This window comes from Amblyomma americanum, chromosome 4, assembly GCF_052857255.1.
Source record: "Amblyomma americanum isolate KBUSLIRL-KWMA chromosome 4, ASM5285725v1, whole genome shotgun sequence".
NCBI lineage: Eukaryota > Metazoa > Arthropoda > Arachnida > Ixodida > Ixodidae > Amblyomma > Amblyomma americanum.
The window spans coordinates 81,472,841-81,494,871 of record NC_135500.1 but is presented as its reverse complement, the minus strand read 5'-3'; the positions used below and the strand labels follow the sequence as shown (position 1 = coordinate 81,494,871).

Here is a 22,031-nt window from a genome sequence, read left to right as displayed (position 1 = left end):
GCGCACACAATAACTCTCCTTCATCATCCAGTGTACAGCTGGCATCAGATGCATCCTCGGGACTGTCATCTTGTTGCTTGGAAAAACCGGCGTGCATAAAGCAATGCCTGATCATATCTCCCTCCACCTGCTTCCTGGCGTACACGATTATGCAAATGGCACCCAGTAGGTCCACGGAATATTGCTTGCCGTTGTCATAGCACAAGATTCTTTTAAGCAAATGGCAGCGATAAATCTTCCTCGCTTGCAGAATAACGCCTTGGTCCATAGGCTGCGACACAGCTGTAACATTCGGCGGCAGGAAGACAAGCCTAAATGCTGTCAAGTTCTGGATGTCGGCGTTGGCTGGGCAGTTGTCAACAACAAAAACAACTTTTCGTCCCACGGCAGCAAATTTACGGTCAAGGTGCCTCACATACTCCTCGAACAGCGCTGCCGTCATCGAAGCCTTTTTGTTGCTTCTGTACAGCACGTCATCTTTAGGAGGAAGTCGTGCGTTCTTGAAGCACCGAGGCTTCTCCACTTTTCCGATGATCAGCAGCGGCAGTTTGTGACTGCCGGGCATGTTACCACCAAACAGAATGGTTATTCTGTCCTTGGGTTGTTTTTTTCCCATGACTACCGCATTCTTTGGGGCAAACGTCTTCGTAGGCATTTTGTAAAACAATGCGGCCTCGTCCATATTGTAAACATCGTCCTCCGCGTACTGCTGAAGCAGCGGAGCCAATGTATGCTTTTTCCAATTCTCGACAACATTTGGGTCGACGCTCCTGCTTTCGCCGCACACTGTCACGAATTTGAGGTTATTGCGGTCTTTAAATCTGGACAACCAGCCGTTGCTGCACTTAAATGCTTCATGGCCCAGCCGCAGTGCAAGCTCATCGGCCTTTTCGCGCAGCAGCGTGCCGTTCACAGGCAGGTGTGCTGCATTTGCATGCTGAAGCCACTTTATCAAGGCGTCTTCAACGTCCGGATACGTAGGAAAACGAATCCTTGTCCGCTTCGTCGAATGCGTCTTTCCGTAGGCCTCGAGGATCTTCGTCTTATTTTTCAATATAGTCGAAAGGGTCGATAAATGCACCTTGTGCTTTTCCGCCAACTGCGTTTTGGAGCTAGTACATTTTTCAGCCTCCTCAATTAGGCACACTTTCTGGCAGAGAGTCAGAGTTCTGTACTTCGGCATTTTCTTAACACCAACACCGCGCACGTGGTCAAGAACTAGCCGAGCACAGTACTCGCCTGGTCGCGGCACCGAACAATAAAGAACAACGAGCAGTGCCTGCCACAAGCGGGACAAACAACAAAAACGGAAACAGAACCAGAAAAATTTTGACCTAGTGGCACCTGCTTGTTGCTTTGTCAACTAAAGCTAGCCTCCAAAACCGGTGCAGATCACTGAGGCACAACAAAGCACCGGAAACAGAAAGTTGATTTAAAGTGCCGCCTGGCTTCCACTCCGGCAACTATACTGGCCTCAGAGACTGGCATTATGGAAAAATCACGGAGGCCATGGCTTAAATTGACGTATTATCCGGATAAGGGCGCGCTGGCTGTTCAAATTATCCGGCAAAATTTGCAGGCAAACTGTTGGGACCGCGGAAAACCTTCGAATTACGCGGGATTTTGAATAAACAGAGTTCGAATTAACGAGGTTTTACTGTACTGCAAAATCTCGCTTGCGGTGCTGTCATTTCAGTTCCTCCTTTTTCTGGTAAAAATAATGGCACATTTATGGCCTACATAAGAGGCCTGACAATGGCAAAAATGTCCAGCAAACAAGTTGCAGTGTATTAATTGGAGAGCTGTCAGAAATAGGGAAAGCAAAAGTGTACTGTATTAATTGGAGAGCTGTCAGAAATAGGGAAAGCAAAAGTGTACTGGTGATGCAAGTGCTGCTGTGCTTCATTGGCCGTTTCCAACAGCCTGTTCACGCTGCAACTGCTTACAGTCAGTTTTGCAAGAATTATGCAAGGCTTGAAAGACAGGATGAAAGAAGGTGGCAGCCAGTGTCATGAGCGAGAAATGTGTGGTACAAATACTACTGCATTTTCTGAATTGTAGTAGAATACAAGCACTGTTGATACAAATTCATTAAATTTCCTGGCTGTGTGCAGTGTGCTGAATTTCGGCTGTTCTGAACACTCTCCTGCACTGCTATAGATGATACGAATGCATGAGCTGTGGCCTCATCTCTCAGTGGCGAGTGGTGCCACCACCGCCAGCTGCATGGTGCGTACTTGGGAGCAGTGAGCGGTGATGTGCAGCCGTAAATAAATCCCAGCTCTTAACAGATCTGCGTAAATGCTTGACTTATGGTCGGGTATATATCGAACAGACTGGCAGATGCCTAAATGAAAGGCTAGCGGAACACAAGTGCATTATGGCACAGCCAAGAAATGGTCACCTGTCAGAGCACTGCCATGATTGTCCCAGCAAAAGTTGCGAGCCTTTGTTCAGTGAGTGCATGGTTGATGCGAAGAGCAAGGACCAACACATGCGTGAGATTATAGAAGCAAGATTGATTTGCAAGAAGGCAGCCGAGTGTGTCAGCACACCATCAAGTAATGTCTCAAATGAGGAAATGGCGTTTCTAGGTGGAATTTGCCAGCGCATGCGTTGAGTTCTTTTTTTTTTTATTCACTTCAGATTTATGTGCTTCTGTGTCGTCAATAAGATTCAGTTGCAAGTTAGCGCTTTGTCCTGTCTCTGTCGCTTGTCCCCTTCTTCTTGTGTGCTTACATTTTTGTCAGAGCATTTCCGATGCTTCTGTGCATTTATTTTGTTCATTTTCGTTTATACGAACCTTAAGGGGGGACGCGGCTTTCAACTCGCGGGAAATGGTCAAAAAAGCGATTTTTTGAAATATTTATTTTCTGCTTTTACAAGTCATATTTTGTGTGATTACAAATTTTCATCGTCGAAAACCATCAAGAAGTGCGCCAAATCATTGTTTTGATGATCAAGGGTGGCGGAAAATTTCTTCCAAGTAGCGAAAAAACGCCGCTTTTCAAGCCCCGATCTCTCTGCAACCGCCCAGCGTAGCGCGGCCATCTTGGTCTCTATGGAAAGCGCATTCCTCCGACTTCAAATTTCCCGCTTCAGCGGTCTCCTCAGAGCGGAAACAAACGCATAAAAAGCAAAAGTATCACGGTCGCGCGGTGATTTCCGATTGGCTCCGCACGTCACGTGACAGCAGCGCGCTGCGCAATTGGTCTCCTTGGCGGGTGCGTCGTCTGCTACGCGTGCCTCTCGACTCTGCGGCTCCACTGCTCGTCGTGTATGATGGGGTTTAGTCATTTGAGCTGAGAACCTCGGCTCGCCGTGACTGTCTCTTGTGCAGAGCTTAGTTTCGAATACGGATTACGCGGCCGCCATGTTCGTCAGTACGCGCGGAGCATAGTTTCGGAAGCGGCTTTCTTTGGCGGTCATGGGTCGGCGACCTCTGATGTACAAGACGGCGCGTGCCTATGGCACCCGTAAGCGAAAATCGCCGATGGTGAAGAAGAAGAAGTCGTCTGCTTCAATTACTTCTGATGTGCAGCGCACTGACGAAGTTACGGGCTCGCAGGCGAGTACAGTAAAACCTCGTTAATTCGAACTCGAGGGGGACCGGAAAATTGTTCGAATTAAGCGGAGTTTGAATTAACGAGCAGGCGCTAAAAAAAGCGGCCATCACGCCCGGCAGCACGGGCCGAAGCTAAAACAGGCATATCTGAGATCGTTATCTCTTACTACGCGCTACTACACATTTGCGGCGGGCGATTGCGCGAATTAAAATCATAGAGCCCGAATGTCGAAGGAAATAAAGTTAATTTGTTTATGCGGTTGGAGCTAACATCAAAATGCATTCGCGTAAGCAATAAGCTTAATGATTAAATATGACACTATGCTTCAAAAACATGTTTATTAACAGCAGATTGGCAAAGCATATCAAAGAGAAAAATAATCGGTGATGCGCATTTGTTTTCGTTTTCTTTGCCGTGACTCGACAAGCATCGTCTGCAACTTGCCCAACAGCTCCAACGCAGCGTCCGAATTATCATCGGCGGAGAAGTAGCGCGCAGCCAGATCGAGTGCTGACGCTGTTTCACATGCACTCGGGGGTGGCAATGGATCGTCGCTGTCAGCTGTGCTCGCCGCGCCGGAGTTGTGCGGCATCTGGTCACCGCAGGCCGCTTCAATAATCTCGGCATCGCTTAACGGCCCCGATGTCTCCACGCCGCTGTCAACGTCTACGAAGCTCTGGAAGTCAACACCCTCCGATAAAGCAGCGTAGGCAGGGTGCAGCGCGACGGAGTCATCACACTGAGCATCCAGCTCTGCCGTGCTGCAGGCTTCTGGGCCTTCAATGAAGCCGCACTTTCGATAACAGTTCGTGACTGTGTCCGCCTTGACAGCATTCCACGATGTTGCCAGCATGTGGCAGGCTCCGAGGAGATAGACGTCGTACGATTTGCCGCCGTCCATACACACAAGAATCCGCTCTAGGAGGTGGCGCCTGTACAGTGTTTTGAGGTTTTTAATAACCCCAAGGTCCATAGGCTGCAGCACAGCCGTAGTGTTTTTCGGCAGAAATGCCAGACGGATCGCCTTCAGTCCGCTGATGTCGCAATGGGCTGAACAATTGTCGACGAACAACAGAACATTCCTGTTCTGTGCCGCGAACTTCCTGTCGAGTGTGCACAGCCAATCCGTGAAAATTGCTCGCGTCATCCACGACTTTCTGTTGAAAGTATAATCAACAGGGAGAGTTTTTAGCCCTTTAAAGCAGCGAGGCTTCGCTCCTTTGCCTATAACTAGCAAGCGGCACCGTTCCGTGCCAGTCGCGTTTGCGCACACCAACACCGTCACTCTTTCCTTGCTTCTCTTCCCGCCTGAACACGTGTCGCCTTTGTAACTGGCAGTCTTGTTCGGCAGCAACTTAAAATAAAGCGCGGTTTCATCTGCATTGAGCACATCGCTGAGCGAGTAATCGGCAAGGTAGTCCTGCAACGGCTTGCGCCGGAGCCACCGTGGCCGGAGCATAGGCGGCGCCCGCGGTAGGGTGGCTACCCGCGTGACCGCGCTTCAGCCAAAAATAGACAAGCCAATGCTTCGACGCTCCGGCAGCGAAAACCTGCTACGGCATGCACCGGAGGGTTGGTTCGGGTAACGAAATTCACGTCTCACCTCGTGCGTGCTGACATGCGTGCTGGCTTATTTTTTTTCTCATCATTCTGCATTTTTAAAAATTTTCAGCGCATTGTATTTGCTACGAGGTGACTTCTATATGCGAGGAGCAATGCCAGCCATCGGCGCCTAGTTCGAATTAACCGACGTGGATACCGGCATATTCGAATTATCGGGAGTTTTGACCCATTGAAATACACAGGGCTTTGCCGGGACCCGGCCGTCATTTCGAATTAACCGGAAGTTTGAATTAAGCGATTTCGAATTAACGAGGTTTTACTGTACTTCGTGCGTGGCTACGACTGTTGGTGGCGCCGCTCCAGAGCCGCTGCTGAGCACTTCACACGCGGACGAAACATCGTGTGTGAGCACGGGGGACTCTTCTGAACTTTCTACTTCGCGCTCTGCATCGCCGGAAGCATCAAGCGATGAAGGCACCGCGCGTGTCGCGGGTTCTCTTGGCACTTCACGCGACGACGCCACGCCGTCCACGAGCACCGGGCGCACCATTCAGGCGCACCTGGAGCCGCGTTTTGTGTCGGAAACATCAAGTGATGAAGGCACTGCGCATGTCGCGGGTCCTCTTGGCACTTCACGCGACGACGCCACGCCGTCCACGAGCACCAGGCGAAAAGGGTCGGCCTATTGGTGGGAAAGGTGGCCTCACTCAGGCTTTAATTAAGAAGTTAACAAAATATTATGGCAAGGCCCTGCACGATCACGACAACGTTGAGGACATGCAGAAAGCTGTGATGGCAACTTTTTATCACGTAACATCTACCGATGAACGCCCACGTCACGAGCTTTGCCCCTAAGGACGACAGAATTGGTGCCAACACCAGGCTCCAGAAGCAGAGGGCAAACCAGCTTGCAAGGCATGTCACAGATGCATTGTTGCCTGTTTACCGGCGGCTATCGGATGTCCAGCTCCTCAGCCGTTGTCTGGGGAAAAAAACCCAGAATGCGGCTGAAAGCCTTCATTCAGTAATTTGGTCGCTGCTGCCAAAAGATAAAAACGCATCTTTGACTGCAACAGAGACAGCTCTCAACGAAGCGGTTTGCAAGTTCAATGCAGGGACCCGCCGTGCTTACACAGAGTACTGTTCGACACTTGGGCTGCAAACTGGCCAACATGCTCTTTGCAGAGCAGCGGAAAAGGACGCCTTGCAGAAAAGAAAGGCAGCGAAAGCACTTCAATCTCAAGGCAAGGCATCCAAGAAGCCCCGTGTTAAAAAGGACACAAAAGACTACAACCCCGGTGCCTTTTGATGAGTGAAATACAAGGTGCAACTTCGAAAGCCATTTTCTCAAAACTGTTTTTTTTTTTGTCATTGCTCTGATTGTTCCGCTGATTTCTTCTCGACCGCTGGGGCTATTTTGATACGGTTTTTTTCGCTGCATTCCTTGAGAAATGTTTCAGGTCGTGACATGCTTGGTTTTCCGGCATCCCGTTTGCTGACTTACTGATTCGATTAGTTGTTCACTGTTTAGGTGCCCATTGTAATGTCTGCTCATAAAATATTAGAACTAAAAACTTTTACATTGTAAATAAAAAAAATCTAAGAATGTCACGACCTCATCCATTCATTTTGGAATGCAACACACTTTGAAGAAGTCTTCTATCTTATTTTGTAAGTCGCTCAAGCCTGGTAAAAGATGAAAAGGAGGAAAATTTTTTAAATAAAAAAGCTGTTGAGATATCAGTTTGAAATTTTTATGGTGATATCACAGAAACATTACCAGTAACCCTGCCAATTTTTATCAGAATCCATGAAGAAATAGGAAAGTTGATCCCGAATGCCACATCCCCCCTTAAGTGCTGTAAATTTTTTTCCACAGCCCCTCAAATTTGTATCCTCTAGATGTACTGTATGAATTCTGGTGTCAGGTGCCTTTGATTGTGCAAGTTCTCTGAACAATGCACTGCCTGCTCTGGTTTGTGTACACGGTCTTTAGATGGTACGCCATATTTGCTTGGCCACTTCATAAAGCAGAAGATGTCTGCGAGTGAGATGATCGCGTGCGTGTGTTCTGTTCCAGAAACCTGGTGGCCTGATGTTCCCTGACCGGGCCACTCTGTTCCTGTGCGCTATAGAGGACCGCCAGTACAAGGATGAGAAGATAAATTGTGAGCTTCCTTTAAATTCCCAGCACCATTTCTGGATGGCATTTTTAGGTCAAGTAATATTAACTGGCTACTGCTGTGCGCAGTAGGTTGTAGGCTGGCACAAATAGTATTTTTTTGGTTTGAAGTGCATTCCAAGTGAACAATAATTGACTGAATACCGTATTTACATGCATAATTTGCACACCCTAAAGCCAATTTCATCTCAATAAAGTGATTTTTTTTTACTGCACAGATTTTTCAAACTATTCGATTATTCGGACCATTTTCCGGGTCCCTTCGAGTCCGAAAAATCGGTCGGTAACTGTATATGGTTAACTGCTTGGTTTGCTTGGCAAAATAAAGTTCGATAGAAAGCTTTAATTTTAGTTATCCATAATCTGTACGCAAATATTTGGCCACATCTTTATGACTTTTAGTTAACAAGGCTTTATTTGCAAAGCAGGTTTTCGGTCCTGAAGCTGTGCTCGTCTCCCCTTTGCGCTTGCAGGGTGGGACAGTGTGTATGGCTTCAACATGAGCTGCATTCGTAAGGTGGCCATATCGGAGCCCCTGGTGGATGTCGTGGACCCCAAGCAGGTGGTCACTAACGCCTGCCTTCTCAAGGAGGTGGACCTGTACACAGTGCGGGTGGAGGACCTTTCATTCACTTCACCCTTCCACCTGCAAGTGCGCCGCGATGACTACATCCAGGCCTTTGTCACATTCTTTAACGTCGAGTTCACCAAGTGCCACAAGCGCACGGGATTTTCTACTGGTGAGCTTGCTTGCCTCTAGGACTTTGCAGATCTCCTCTTTCATCACTCACAGTCACAGATTTTGTGTTGTCATTGCAGCACGTCAAAGTACTTTGCAATATCTAAGACAGTTGCTTTCTTGTGGTTGAACATTGCCACTGTAACCCATGTTAGCTGACTACTTAATACAGTAAAAGCTTGTTAATTCGAACTCGGTTAATTTGAACTGACGCCCGGATTCTGGCACAGCCCTGTGTATTCCAACGGGGGGAAACTTCCAATAATTCGAACAAGTCGGCATCCGCTATGGTTAATTTGAACTAGGAACCCCTGGGCTCTTGGGCGAGTACAGCGCGCTGAAAATTTACTAGAGGTGTAAAACAAAATGGAAAAGAAAAAAAGCTAAGTGCACAAGGCTGGTGGAGCCTGTGCTCCGGTGCATGCCAAAGCAGGTTTTCGCTGCCGGAGCACTCACCCGCGCTGTCGATGCTTCGGTGCAAGCCGCTCCAGGTTTTCGGTGTGCCGCAGTCGCTGGGCCGTGATCACGGGGTGTACACAGCGCAGTATGGCGGTTTGGGCGTCAGCGTCATGCTTTTTGTTGGTGCCACGAGCTACATGGACAGCAGTGTGGAGACTTTGGAGTCCTCGAGTGACGCTGATATAATTGAGGCAGCATGCTGTTAGCAGACGCCACAAGGCTCACGGGCGGTGAGCATAGCCGACAGGGATGAGTCCGACTGCGGCAATGAGCCTATGCCACTGCCAAGTGTGTGTAGTGCACGTGAAGTAGCGTCGGCGCTCTATGTTGCAGCACACTACTTCTCTGCTAGTAAGGACTCGGGCGTTGCACTGGAGCTCTTGGGCAAGCTGCAAATAGTGCTGATGGAGTCTCGGCAGAAGGAACGCAAGCAAATGGACATCACTGATTACTTTTAATTTTGACAACCCTTCCCTGTAAATAAACATGTTTTGGAGCATAAATAGCGTCCTATATTCCAGCACTAAAGCTTGCTGCTCACGCAAATTCAATCCAGTAGTTGTTTCTGGTGCATAAATGGCCGATCAATTTATTTCATTTGCCATTAGGACCGCATGAATTTAATTCTCAGAATCGCCCGCCACAAACGTGTAGTAGCGCCTAGCTCACGATAATGAGTATAGATGTGACTACTTTGGATTCTGCCGCGTGGTGGGGCACAATGACCGCTCATTCAAGCGCCCATTCGACAATTCGAGCTTCGCTTAATTTGAACAATTTTCTGGACCCCTTCGTGTTCAAATTAACGAGTTTTTACTGTGTAATGTATTGCAACTGTGTGCCTCCTTGAAATGGCATGAGGTGTCAGGATACTCTGTCATGTTGTGGGCTAGGTAGCGTTGTTGACCGCGCTCCTTTTGCTAGGCTTTTGTGCGGTTGTGCTGTGCTTGGCTCCTACTGACCGGCCGTGTCTTTGCTCGCAGCCCCTGAGGCTGCATACACCCACTGGAAGCAAACCGTGTTCTACTTCGACGACTACATGACAGTCAAGAAGGGCGAAGAGATCTGTGGTGTATTCAGCATGAAGCCCAACCCCAAGAACAAGGTACAGGTCTCAACTGTTTGGCAAGCACCATGCGCTACTTGCCATGGTTGGCTTTTTGCTTTGCGTGACTGCGAGAGTGTGGCACACCTGGGTCATACGACTTACTAAACTCCACTTCATAGTGTGGTTGTTGCCTGTGGCCACTTTGCGGAAGTTAAAGATGGAGGTGCCTGCTATGAGTGGCAGATAAAAACCGCCTTCGTCTGTTGCCATTAGCCTCAGAAGCGGTGAAATGATTTGCTTGTTTTATCTTTTAATTTATCTGTCAGACTATTGTGTCTGTGAATTTGGGATGCCGTCTTTGTTGCCAGGCGCGACCGTAGTTTTCAACCATTTCGGAGTTTGCAACTTATGCGCAGTTTCTTTTATTGCCTACTGGTGTCATAAGTCTGCTAACCTGAGTTTTGGCCCAATCAAACAGTTGGCATTCAGTACATTGCCCTGCGGGAGGTTTCGCTCCTTTTGTGATACAAGGTTTTTTTTTTTAGCGACATTTATTGCCCCAGGGCATCAATGATGGGTGAAGGTGTGATGAATGATGTAGTAGAGATTAAATTAATGGGAAAAGGTTAGCTGATTTGATGAAGTCCAGTAGAGAACGGTGGTACGGTCCCTGCGTCCAGGCAATGTATGAAGCAGGGTTGCTTGGTGAAAGACCTGCTACCATCAGGTGCCGGATCTTTGTAGGCTTGAGAGCTGGGCAGTCCCACAGTAAGCGATGAATGTCGACCTCAATGTCCTCGTGTTTACATATCGGACACCCTGGCCAAGGAAACAATTCTCGGTCGATACAAGGGTTCAGTGGAGCACCATACTAGGCATTGCTTCATTCTAGCATTTGCGATTTTGTGCACTAAAATGTCTCTCAGAAATGTAGCGTCTTCATTCGTCAATGATGTCTCTGTGGGCATTTGGACATGGTTGCGTGAATGTTTCCTTCAGTTTTTTTCAAGTGTAGTCTCAAGTGAGAGGCTATTGTGCAGAGACAGAGTGGAGCGCATGTTTGAACTGCTCCTCAGGCAAGCACGAAAAAGTTAAAAGTGGCAGCGTTGGTGGTTGTGATACTCCAAGCAATGGAGCCTTGCCCTTGCACGAGTCATTCAAAAGGGAAGAGCAGTAGTGTGGATCTCTCGGTTTTAAGGGGAGATGCGGGTCGAAAAACGCAGTTTTTTTTATAATAATACATTTTTTGTTTTCACTTGTTTTGTGAAGTTTAATGCCCCTACTATTATGAAAATAAAAATTAGAGCTGAATTCGAACTGTAACTGGGTCAAAATTGCGTTTAAAGAGCACAGGGTGGCTGTTAAAAGTCCTAAAGTGCGCCGTCTTCTAGCGTCTCGCGGCCAACAACTCACGGCCGCTAGCCACTGCGGATCGCATGCGGAGCTCAGCTAAGCCTTCCTCCTTCCAATAACCATGGTTGCCCGGGCTGATATAGCGCAAGAAATAATAATAAAAGGCATGCATGTGCTGCGTTTTTCGAGAGCTGCGAATCACGTGGTGCGGATTTGGGATCGCCATTGGCCGCTGCGCACCTTACGTGTGGCGAAGCCTACTTGCTGGGTCCGTTGTCTCGTTGAGCCGCATAGATAAACAACGTTCATTTTCGTATTTATAATCGTTATGGATGAAGGCGGCAGTAGCAGGCGTAGTCACCGGCCAGTGAAGTATCGGTCCGCACACAAATTTAGAGGACGCTGACGCAAATCAACGGTGAAGACTCGCCCAACGGCAAGTGCACCCGCGGCCGCGAGGCTTAGCGACAGCGACGCCGATTCCTCGGGCGAGTTTGACGCGGCGTTGGAGTACGTCAGTGCCTCGCAAAAGAAAATCGGACTTTTTGACGATGAAGGAAGAGTGCGAGATGAGGAGTCGTCTGTGATCACGGACCTGACGGCACTGAACATTCTTATGCGCGGTGCGGTCTGTCCAACGTGCCGACGTTCGGAAGTGCGCGTCTGCGAACCAGCCGACAAACGCAAAGGACTTGCGTTATTTCTTGAGCTACGCTGCGAGAACAGTGCGTGCCCCGAAAGTGTTTTCTCAGCGACATACACATCACGGCGAGTTTTTTCGGGCGGGAAGGCCAGCTCGAGTGCGGCAGGTGATGGACTGAGGGCAAGCAGAGCCTACGACAGCGGGAGCTCGCGCGATGCCTTCGCTGTCAATGTGAAAACAGTTGTGGCAGCGTGCTCGGTAGGAATGGGCTTCGAGCAGTTAATTCGATTCTCTGCAGTTCTTGGCTTGCAAAAGCCAATGCACCACAAGACATTTGCTGCGATCACCCGAAAAGTTCATGATGCGGCAATGAGTGCAGTGTCCGAAAATCTATCGAGGTCCAGGCAGATCACGCAGAGTGAAGCAGGAGGCGATGAAATTGCCATTATGTACGATGGTACTTGGCACAAAAGAGGCCATAAAAGCCACAATGGCATCGGTACAGTTGTGTCCCTTGACACTGGACTTTGTTTGGATTTCGAAGTTTTATCAAACTTCTGCCTAGCATGCAGTAGACACAAGGCCCTGCCAGATGAAGACATTTGGCAAGCTTTTCATGGCCCTGTATGTGAACAAAATGTTGATTGTTCATCCCATGCGATGGAAGCTGAAGCTGCAGTGCGGATATGGCGAAGGAGCCAATCCTACGACACACCATTGCAGTTCAAAAAATTCTTGAGTGATGGTGACTCGAAAGCCTACGCTGCAGTCGTAGAAGCAAATGTCTATGGTGGTGCCGTGGATATAGAAAAGGAGGACTGCACCAATCATGTGGCGAAGCGCCTTGGGACTGCTCTTCGCAAGCTGAAAGAGCCACTCCCAAGAGGGGAGAAGCTGAAGGAACCCGTCATTCAGAAGTTGACAACTTATTATCAGATTGCTATCACGAGCAACAGGGGCAGTGTGAAAGGTATGCACCAGGCAATTTGGGCTTCCTACTTTCATTCTTCTTCATCAGATGGTGCGAGCAGCCATAATTATTGCCCAGATGGACCAGCATCCTGGTGCAAGCATAGGCGTGCCGAAGCCTTAGGTGAAGCTGCACCAGCCCACACCCCTGCTCGCAAAAGCCCAGGGAAAAGCTATACTTCCGATATATAAGAGGCTTACTGATGAGAAGCTGCTGGCCCGCTGTGTTCAGGGCAAAACTCAGAACGCAGCGGAGTCGCTAAACAGCAAAATATGGCTTCTCTGTCCGAAAACACGGTATGCTTCAAGATTTGTTGTGGAGATGGCCACTGCTTTGGCAGTTCTTTGGTACAACCGAGGGCATTCCAGTTTTGAGCGTGTGTTAGAAGAGCTGGGCGTGCTTCTGCCTCAAGATTTAGTTGTGCTGGGCTCATCAAGAGGCAACACGCGCCAGAAAAAGATGTCTGCGAAACAGACAGCGGAGTCAAGAGCGAATCGGTGCACGCTGAGAAAAAAGTCTCGTGCTGACGACTCTGCTTGGAGGCGCCGTGAGGGACAAACTTATGGCGCTGGCTCATTTTAATGGCAGTGGCTGCTGAAAGGACAGTTTGATTCTTTTCCTGTGCAATTTTAATCACATTTCTGGCCTTCTTTTGTAAATAAACTTTTATTCTAACTTTCAAATTCGTTTTTCTCGAAATGCAATTTCTGGCCCGTTTTCGATTTTGCCTCCTTTGATTTTGGTACTTCTAGTGCTCGGATCTGGATGAAATTTTACCCACATTTTCTGTAAGGTGTGAGGAGTGCTGTTATCTTATTTAAATGTCAGTATTGTTTATATATATGTGACAAATTTCAAGTAAACACGTACTGGGGTGTGGGTATTAGAGACTTTGCAAGTACCAATTTTTCATGTGTATATGATATTTTATGTGCTCTTCTTACTTAGTTATCAGCATTCTATAGTGCAAGTGGAAGAATATGATTCATGGGGGGTTCATAATTATGGAAGTTTAATTATGGAAAAGGGGGGGGGGGGGGGGGCAAAAAGGCTTATATTTTGCACTTTGTAATAGTACAGAACAAAAACTATGAAACTTGCAATAAAACTAAATATATATTTGAAATCAGCCTAGAAAACTCTATAAGGAGCCAGAGTTTCATTGTTCTAGGTTTTGTATTTAAGCAAAAGTGTCTTAGGGTAGCATCTCCCCTTAATGACAGCTAGCAAAATGCAATTAACACCCACCTATAAATTGCATCTATGCTTGAACATCTGCCCCACGTGGTTGAGGAATCCTCTGAACTTACAGCTAACTCTCAATAATATGTGTTTAAAGGGAACCCAAAGCTTGTTTAACGTCGTATCCAAAGTCACTTCTGGTGTGCTGAGAAGGGTTACCTCGGTGGCCTTGGGTGCACCTCCTTGCTGCGGTAGCGTTGTAAACACCGTGTCACAAGGTGAACTTGGATATGTGAGCGCAGGTAGCCTTCTTTCTCTTGTACTCATTTTCCACGCAACACGGCTGTCATGCGGAAAAGGCAGCTTTCGGTGAATCGCTTGTCATACAGTGAAGCCAGCCTGAGAAAAACATAGCAGTGACGCTCGCCTGGCGTGCTTCGCTCACTTCACTGCCAGTGAAGTTGTTAATTTACACCAACAAGCGGGTCTTTACGGCAGTTCGATATATCAATATGTAAAAATGGCAGTCAATAAACTTATCTGTAAACTAGAAGCAAGAATACACTGCACCTATGCTAGTGACTTGTTTCTGGTAGCTATGTGCCCCCCTTTATGCTGGCTTGGAACTAGCTACTGCCTATGATAAGGGGCCTAATCCTGTTATCAGTACTCTATAAATAAAATATATAGAGTACTGATAACAGGATTAGGCCCCTTATAGGCAGTAGCTAGTTCCTTTATTTATATTTATTTATATATCGATATATTGGTGTCGGGACATTTCCACAGAAATCTGCCGTTCTTCTGTGGCTGCCAGAATTCCACTGTTTCCTTCCCTCCTTGTGACAGGTGTGCAGGAAAAGTGAGCAGTCATAAATGCCATGACAGAACACCCAATCTTGCTGTTCGTTCCTTATAGCCTGAGTCGCTTTGGGATTTTAAACCTCCATAAACCAAACTATCTTGCTGTTCTTGCAACACTGCAATTTTTGTAGTGCAAACTGGCATGTGCTGATGGCAGTGGTCACTTAGCAATAATGGCAAGACGTTTTGAACACCTTGGTTTGCACGTGGCGCAAGCAACAGCACGACAGCCATGCCACCAAGGCAGTTTAATTGGTTGACGGCATGCAGACACCCCTGGCCAGACTGGAGTGAGCTAGTGGGCTGCCATGTTTTATTGGCTGGGGCAGTTCAACTGCGTGGCTAGTTCGCATGATACATTGCCTGATTTCCCTGGTCATTGAAATAGATGCGAGTGTTATTGTACCACAGCATTGGCTCAGACGAGATTTGACTGCAGAGTCGTGGTGCATGTGGTGATGAACCGGGCTTTCTTGTTTGCAGCGGGATCTGGACTTCAGCATAGACATCGACTTCAAGGGTGACCTGTGCGAGCTGTGCGAGAGCTTTGCCTACCGGATGCGCTGATGCTGACTACAGCAGACGCGAGAGGCTCTGCCAGCAGCAGAAAGGGGTCGAGGGGGACCTACCTCGGGGGAAGGGGGGGCCTGCACTGTGCCACCAGAGGGAAACACTAAAGCAACATCCTCACCATCCATTCTTTCTTCGGTCCCCATTTCTGTGGCCAGAAGTGAACCGCCAATTTTTCTGTATTGCATGCGCTTGTGCCAGTGCCTGCGTGTGCTGGTATACACGCAATCTGGTGCCAGCACGGTGGCCAGTTCGGGTGCTTCTGCCATGCTGTCGTAGAAGCGTGTGCATCTCGGGTCTTTTTACCATGTTTTTGTTTTAGTTTTGTGTGCATACCATTTGGCTGCAGCTGAGAAAAAAAGCCTGGCGTAGGGCATTTGTTTAACTAGTCGATCTGGGGATTTCAGAGGGGTTGAGAGCAAGCAGAGCGCAGGATGATTACGCCTGGCACTTGAATCTTGAAGCAGCATGTGTGTCCACCGGGCAGAGCAGACCTTTTTTTCCTTTTGCTCCTCAATTTATTACTTACAGCTGTCAAAGGGTGGGCGGAAACAAATGGCACTCACGCTAGCGTGAATTCTGTTTGTTGTTCCTCCTTTTCCTTTTCATTATGTTCTGCAGGTTGTGTGCGTGTGTGCTTCCAATAAACAGGTGTGCACAGAGTCCATGTGGCTTATGTCGAAGCCTGCCTGAAGTGTGGTGGTCTTGCTGGCCCTGCTGTAGCCCGAGGCACTCTGTCTTGATGGATTGGCTTCACAAGTTTCTGAAAATAATAAAGGAAGAAACCCATAAGTACGGCATGTGTTTATGGCATGTGTTGTCAGGGCTGTTTTGAAGACCTTGAATAATGGGTTCCTAGAGGTGGGACAAGCAAGATGTGCTTTGTGCCCCCTGTCCTGTGGCTACCTTGCAAGCTGTTGCCAAACCTAATGATCAGGCTGATGAAAACGTTTGGAGAAAGTCACTATATCAACCATTTCTTTGGGCAAACTTGGAGTGGCTGCAGGCTCCTACGAAGTTTTGTTGTCACACCAGGCTTTCTGCAACTTTGGTGTAGCAGTGAAGCATATATAAATTTATAACGTCAAATCTGCTTAAGGTATTTCGGTGGAAAAAGGGGCCTTGAAGCACCTTCAAAGGATAGCACATCAACTCGCTTAATGACTGCATTGTGTTGTCATGTACACTTGAGCCAAATATTACACTTCTACACACAGCAGACAAGCAACAATCACGCGCAAAAGTTGGTGAGCTCTTTCCAGCGACATTTTCATGCTCACACCCTCCTCCGTCGCACCGTTTCTGCGCACTTCAGAGATGGCTATTGGTTAGGTTCTCTCAGAGATCAGCTACCATAGCCGCGCCAATAAGCGGTGTACCTCTGGCAGGTGAGGAAGCACCACCTACGGCATTGGGCCGGCGGAGGAGCGCTGACCTTTGAGCGTGCAAAAAGTGATTGGAGTACAGGGAAAGGTGCGAAGACGAAGTTAAAATTTTTATTACAGATAACTCAGCTTCTATAAAGTGCACCAAAAAAAATTCATGCTGGAAGATATTAGTGAAGCGGCACCTTTAACACCACAGGCCTACCGCAACTTTATTAGAGCCCCTTTAATCATTCAGTGCACTTTTAAGTAACTGTGCCATATTTTATCGCTCTGTGGCAAAAAAAAAAGGACAACGATAACATGGCGACCCACCTTTTAGCAATAGGCTTCCATTGCGTTTTTGAAGGACTTCAGTTATATTTTTTGTCGATAGGATTTCCAGCTGCATATGCAGCTATTGGTACTTTATCAGTAATTGTGGTCATTTATGCATTGATTGGTAAATCAAATATGCAGCATGACAAAAATAAATTCTGAGTGGCTTTTAACCGCGCAGGAATACAGCGACGTATTATGGAAGAAAAAAACGTTAATTCATTTGTAGAAAACAGTATTTGCATAAAAACTGAAAACTGCGTTCTGAAATAAATGCCTACATATGACCAAATAATTGCTGCGCTGTCATATCAAGCGCTGTCCTTTATTCTTTCGAAGGCAAACTAAGTTGCGAGAAAGATTAACTAACCTTGATTACAACAGTGTATGCCAAAATTAGTCTTGTTCCTTGCAAAATAAGACATGGTCCTTTAAAGGCGTACCTTATCCTCGGCGAACCGTCAGTGTGCCAATTATTGGCGAGATATTGCATGTGTGTCACAGCTACTCCCTCGAAGCTAGTAGCATTCCTATGCTGGTGGAGACCGATACCAGTCAAGAGCCAGCTCAGCGTCTTGTGAACTGTTGACATTGGTCCAGCAGGAATTGGGATGGTACACGCCGCTGCTCCCTACAGGCTTGCAAGAAGTGAACTCTAGTGAACGCCATTTGCTGTTGTCTACCTACCTTCATAGGGCTACAGTTATGAGAACTGCATGGCAATCTCGTGACCCTGTCCCCGGACCAGCGGAGCCTTGCTCGAGTAAATTTGTTTGTGTGCACTGCACAGGTGGATGCAATATAAAAGAACACGCGAGCCTGTGGCGATGCAGGCCAGCCATGTGCTGTTGTAAACGGCTGTTGTAAACATTCCTGCTGAAGAACGGAAATATTTTAGACATCTTTACTTTTGGCATGATAAGCTGGACATCTTGGTAACAATGAAAAACCTCTATAGATGTCATGCAAACACTGCATGCAGTGAAAATTGCAAGAACTTCACGTATTTGTCTAGCAGATGTCTGTGACTTGTACTATTCTCCAAACTGATATCTTGCCAGATGACCTTGACGTTTGAGTGACACTTAATTCTAGCCCATATATGTTTTAAAAAGAGGTGCGGACACTTTGAGCAGCTGTATACCTCGGTTGATGCATCGGCAAATTAGTCGTGCCACCAGTGGATTTGCGCCATTGTAGTACAAAGTGTATTCGTGCTCCACAAGATTACCGCCGCGATGGCTCAGTGGTTAAGGCGCTCGGCTTCTGAACTGGAATTCGCGGGTTTGAACCTAACCGCGGGGCTGCGTTTCGATGGAGGTGAAATGCAAAGGCGCCCGTGTGCTGTGCTATGTCGGTGCACGTTAAAGATCCCCAGTTGGTCGAAATTCCAGAGACGACCTCTATGGCACCTTTTTCTTCGTTTCTTCTCAGTCCCTCATTTATCCCTTCCCTTATGGCGTGGTTCAGCTTCACCGTGTACGCGAGTTTGACCTTGAACCGAGGTGAAACCACGACAGTTGTGACAGCCGCCGCCGAAACTAAGCCACCCAACTGAGGCGTTCATTCGCGTTAACGCTCTAGACAACGATGATTTTTGAGGAAAGGGTGCACAACCGGCTCCCCGGGTCAATGGACGCTTCAATCGCGCTTTGAGGTACGTGGCGGTGGTGAGAGAGATGTGGGCTGCATGCATGAGAGCTGACAACGTTGTGGGAGACGCGGCACTGCAGCAATGGGCCGCAGCGTTCATTGGGTGACCAACTTCTCGCGATCAACCATTAACTTCCTCCTGCCAGGGTTGCAGGGTGAGCGCGCTCCCTATCCAGTGTGCGGGAGGTGGTGGTGGCTTCCTGGCCTTACGGGGTTGGGATCTAGGGGCTCTCGCACATGTGGCGAGGGCTCCTTGCCACCGGGGTGTATCTTGCTAAACCGTCGTCGTTTCAGATGACGCGGTTGTTGCGACGCGCGTCTTTTCATCCAATCTTTTCTCTCCTATCTTTCAACTCTCCTACTGTCTGCACGAGGCAGCGATTGTGGCTCAGCTTGAGCCAGTGGGCAGGCCCGTGCACTTTCCATTCTCCCTGCAGTCGCAACATCCAGTGTGCGGAACGCACTCAACATTACAGACGCCGCGTCTACTTGCCCGATACACCTCAGCTTTCGCTCTCTGATCACGTTCAGCAGCAGTTAAACGGCAGCTAATTTTTTTGGTTGCGAAAAGCTTCACTACTGTAGGTAAAGCAGTCGACGAGTAGGCCGGAGAGTGACCTTGAACGACCTTCAGCCCAACCACCTTAGCCATGTATGACCATATGTGGTACAGTTATGGTGTCGAACCCATGACGTTTAGTTGACGTTAAGAACATCCGATGGGGGTGTCGTATGACCATGTGATACCACGTCATAGTCATGTGGGCATATGTAGAACGGCTGTCGCGAGCGTATATGTGTTCGCTTCCTGGCCTTACGGGGCAGGGATCTCGGGGCTCTCGCACGTGTGGTGAGGGTTCCTTGCCACCGGGGGTATCTGTTGCTAAACCGTCGTCGTCGGTTCAGATGACGCGGTTGTTGCGACGCGCGTCTTTTCATCCAATCTTTCCTCTCCTATCTTTCAACTCTCCTACTGTCTGCACGAGGCAGCGATTGTGGCTCAGCTTGAGCCAGTGGGCAGGCCCGTGCACTTTCCATTCGTCCTGCAGTCGCAACAGCGTGTAGCGGAGCTCCCATGGACGAGCCTTAGAGGTAGCAAGCGTGCTTGCTTTTGGCTGAATTCCAAGTTAACCATCTGCTTTTTTTTTGTTCATTTTACCATGGAATGAAAGACTGCCCGCTATTGCAGTCTGTGAGAATACTTGGAGCCGATGTCATGCAACACCGAGCGACGTCTTCCCTCAATGCTAGGCTTAGTTATCTACGAGATACATCATTCAGCACTGGTGCGTCGCAAATGTACGTGTCCATCGAACACGACTCAGAACGCCATCGTCGCGAATTTAGAGCCACCGCCCGCCGCGGTGGCTCAATAAGGGCGCTCGGCTACTGATCCGGAGTACCCTGGTTTGAACCTGACCGCGGCGGCCGCGTTTCGATGGAGGCGAAACGCCAAGGCGCCCGTGTTCTGTGCGATGTCAGTGCACGTTAAATATCCCGAGGTGGCCGAAATTATTCCGGAGCCTTCCACTACGGCACCTCTTCCTTTCTTCTCTTAGTCCCTCTATCTCTTCCCTATACGGCGCGGTTCAGGTGTCAGCCGATATGTGAGACATACTGCGCCATTTCCTTTCCCCCAAAAATTATTTAAAACAATTTTAATGTTCCTACTCTCCAACAGTTGTGTTTCTCCTCCGCAACTGCAGGAACACGTGCAATCTGAATAAAAAATATTGACTTTGACGAACAGACCCGCTGCTGTGGCTCAGTCGTTAGGGCGCTCGGCTATTGATCCGGAGTTCCCGTGTTCGAACCCGACCGCGGCGGCTGCGTTTCGATGGAGGCGAAACGCTAAGGCGCCCGTGTGCTGTGCGTTAAAGATCACCATGTTGTCGAAATAAGTCCGGAGTCTTCCACTACGGCACCTCTTTCTTCCTTACTTCTTCCACTCCCTCCTTTATCCCTTCCACTACGGCGCGGTTCAGGCGTCCGCCGAGATATGTGACATACTGCGCCATTTCCATTCCACAAAAAAAAATTTTTTCCAAGAGCTTGTTCATCGTGAACTAATCACGCGCGCAACCTGTACAGATTTCTTGTCTAAATAGTGTATATTACATCTCCCCTATCCTCTCTTTCTGTCCCCTCACCTCTTTCATTTAATTTCTCCATTCTGCCTGCTATCCTTTATTTCCTCTGCCCCAGCTCAGGTGCTTCAGTATCGATGGCATATGTCGCGAGGCTAGCAAAAATGTATTCCTGCTCGTTGGGTGGCTGCGAGGGTGCTCCGGACTAGACTTGAAAAGAAGTCGGCGCCGGTTGCCGCCGCCTTGTCGACAGCCCGCCTGGACGCGCTCCAGTTGGTAATGGAGTAGGCACGTTTGGCGCGCGCCTCCGCTGCAGTGGGTTCAATAGGATGGAGTAATGATCCGAGCCCCAGGTGATAGGCGCCATGTCGCCTCGATGCGTCTGGATGCGAAGGCAACGTCGATGCAAGAGCCGGGTGTTCCGCGTCGTCGAAAGGTGGGCTCGACGGTGTTCAAGGGGGTGAGTCCATGCTGCGTCGTGCAGGTCGTCTCCACGCGCGGAGTGGCGCTCACTGCCCCACGCACTATGGTGGGCGTTAAAATCACCACAGATGATTTGGCGCGGGGCACAGCACGAAAATACAGCGCGTTCCACGCGACAGCTGGACGCACATAAACACTGGCCACCGACGTGTCAACACCATCGACGCGCACTGTCACCACCACGCACTCCTGGGCGTCAGATGTCGCCGCCGCCGAGCCGACGAGGGTGTGCTGGACGTCCTGCCGCACGTATATCGCGCACCTTGATTTCCCGGGGCAATGAGATGTGACACAACAGGGCACTGCAGCACAGGTGGGTTCCCCGCACGGGGTGACTGAGTGGTAGCCAATGTAGCCAGGTAGCCGCATCTGGGGCTCCCCGTCATGTGAACGTACGTACGTCTCCTGCAGTGCGATAACTTAGGCGAATCCTGTGCGATGCGAACTCGCATTTCGGCGTACCGCGCCGCAAGTGAGCGCGCGTTCCACTGCACGATGGATGGTATGCGGGAGGGAGTCCGGCGGCTAGCCATCATGCTGGCTTATCTGTGCGGGAGCACCCGCTGCTTCTAAGCAAGCCCGGTGTCCATCGGTGCCTTCCGTGAAAAGTGCGCTGAGGGCGCGCAACGCCAGCTTTAGGCGCGCGATCTCCGCGTCCCGTGCGTCAGGGGGCTGCACGGGACGCCGGGCAACCGGATCGCCGCTGCTTCGGTCGCTGGCGCTGCTGCTGCTGGGGTGCTCTCATGGCGGTCTCTCATAAGAGCGCGCGGCGCTTGTTGATGCTGCTGGGCTGGGGCCGCTGTTTCAGCCTGGACGACGGCTCTGACCACCCGCCTGTACATTGGTGCCATAGATGTGGCCATTAAAGTGGCCATGTGGCGCTCTCGCTGTCAGTGCGGGCACGCCGGGTCCATGGCCGCATGCCGCCCCCTGCTGTTAATGCAGCGGGGCTTGCACGCGCAGGAA

The 22,031-nt window shown here is 49.1% G+C and overlaps 1 protein-coding gene and 1 pseudogene across 3 annotated transcripts in view; both read left to right on the top strand.

Annotated features, from left to right (window-relative positions):
* Positions 1 to 15,931, top strand: part of LOC144128079 (protein arginine N-methyltransferase 1-like) — a 38,726-nt gene extending 22,795 nt beyond the window's left edge. For all 3 annotated transcript variants that reach the window (XM_077661139.1, XM_077661138.1, XM_077661137.1), the window contains 4 exons: positions 7,210 to 7,297; positions 7,785 to 8,051; positions 9,493 to 9,614; positions 15,053 to 15,931. In XM_077661139.1, the coding sequence (XP_077517265.1) occupies positions 7,210 to 7,297; positions 7,785 to 8,051; positions 9,493 to 9,614; positions 15,053 to 15,136 (561 nt within the window). In that variant the 3' untranslated portion in view covers positions 15,137 to 15,931. The remainder of the gene's footprint in view (positions 1 to 7,209; positions 7,298 to 7,784; positions 8,052 to 9,492; positions 9,615 to 15,052) is intronic.
* Positions 11,062 to 13,499, top strand: LOC144128077 (uncharacterized; annotated as a pseudogene).
* Positions 15,932 to 22,031: the final 6,100 nt, after the last annotated feature.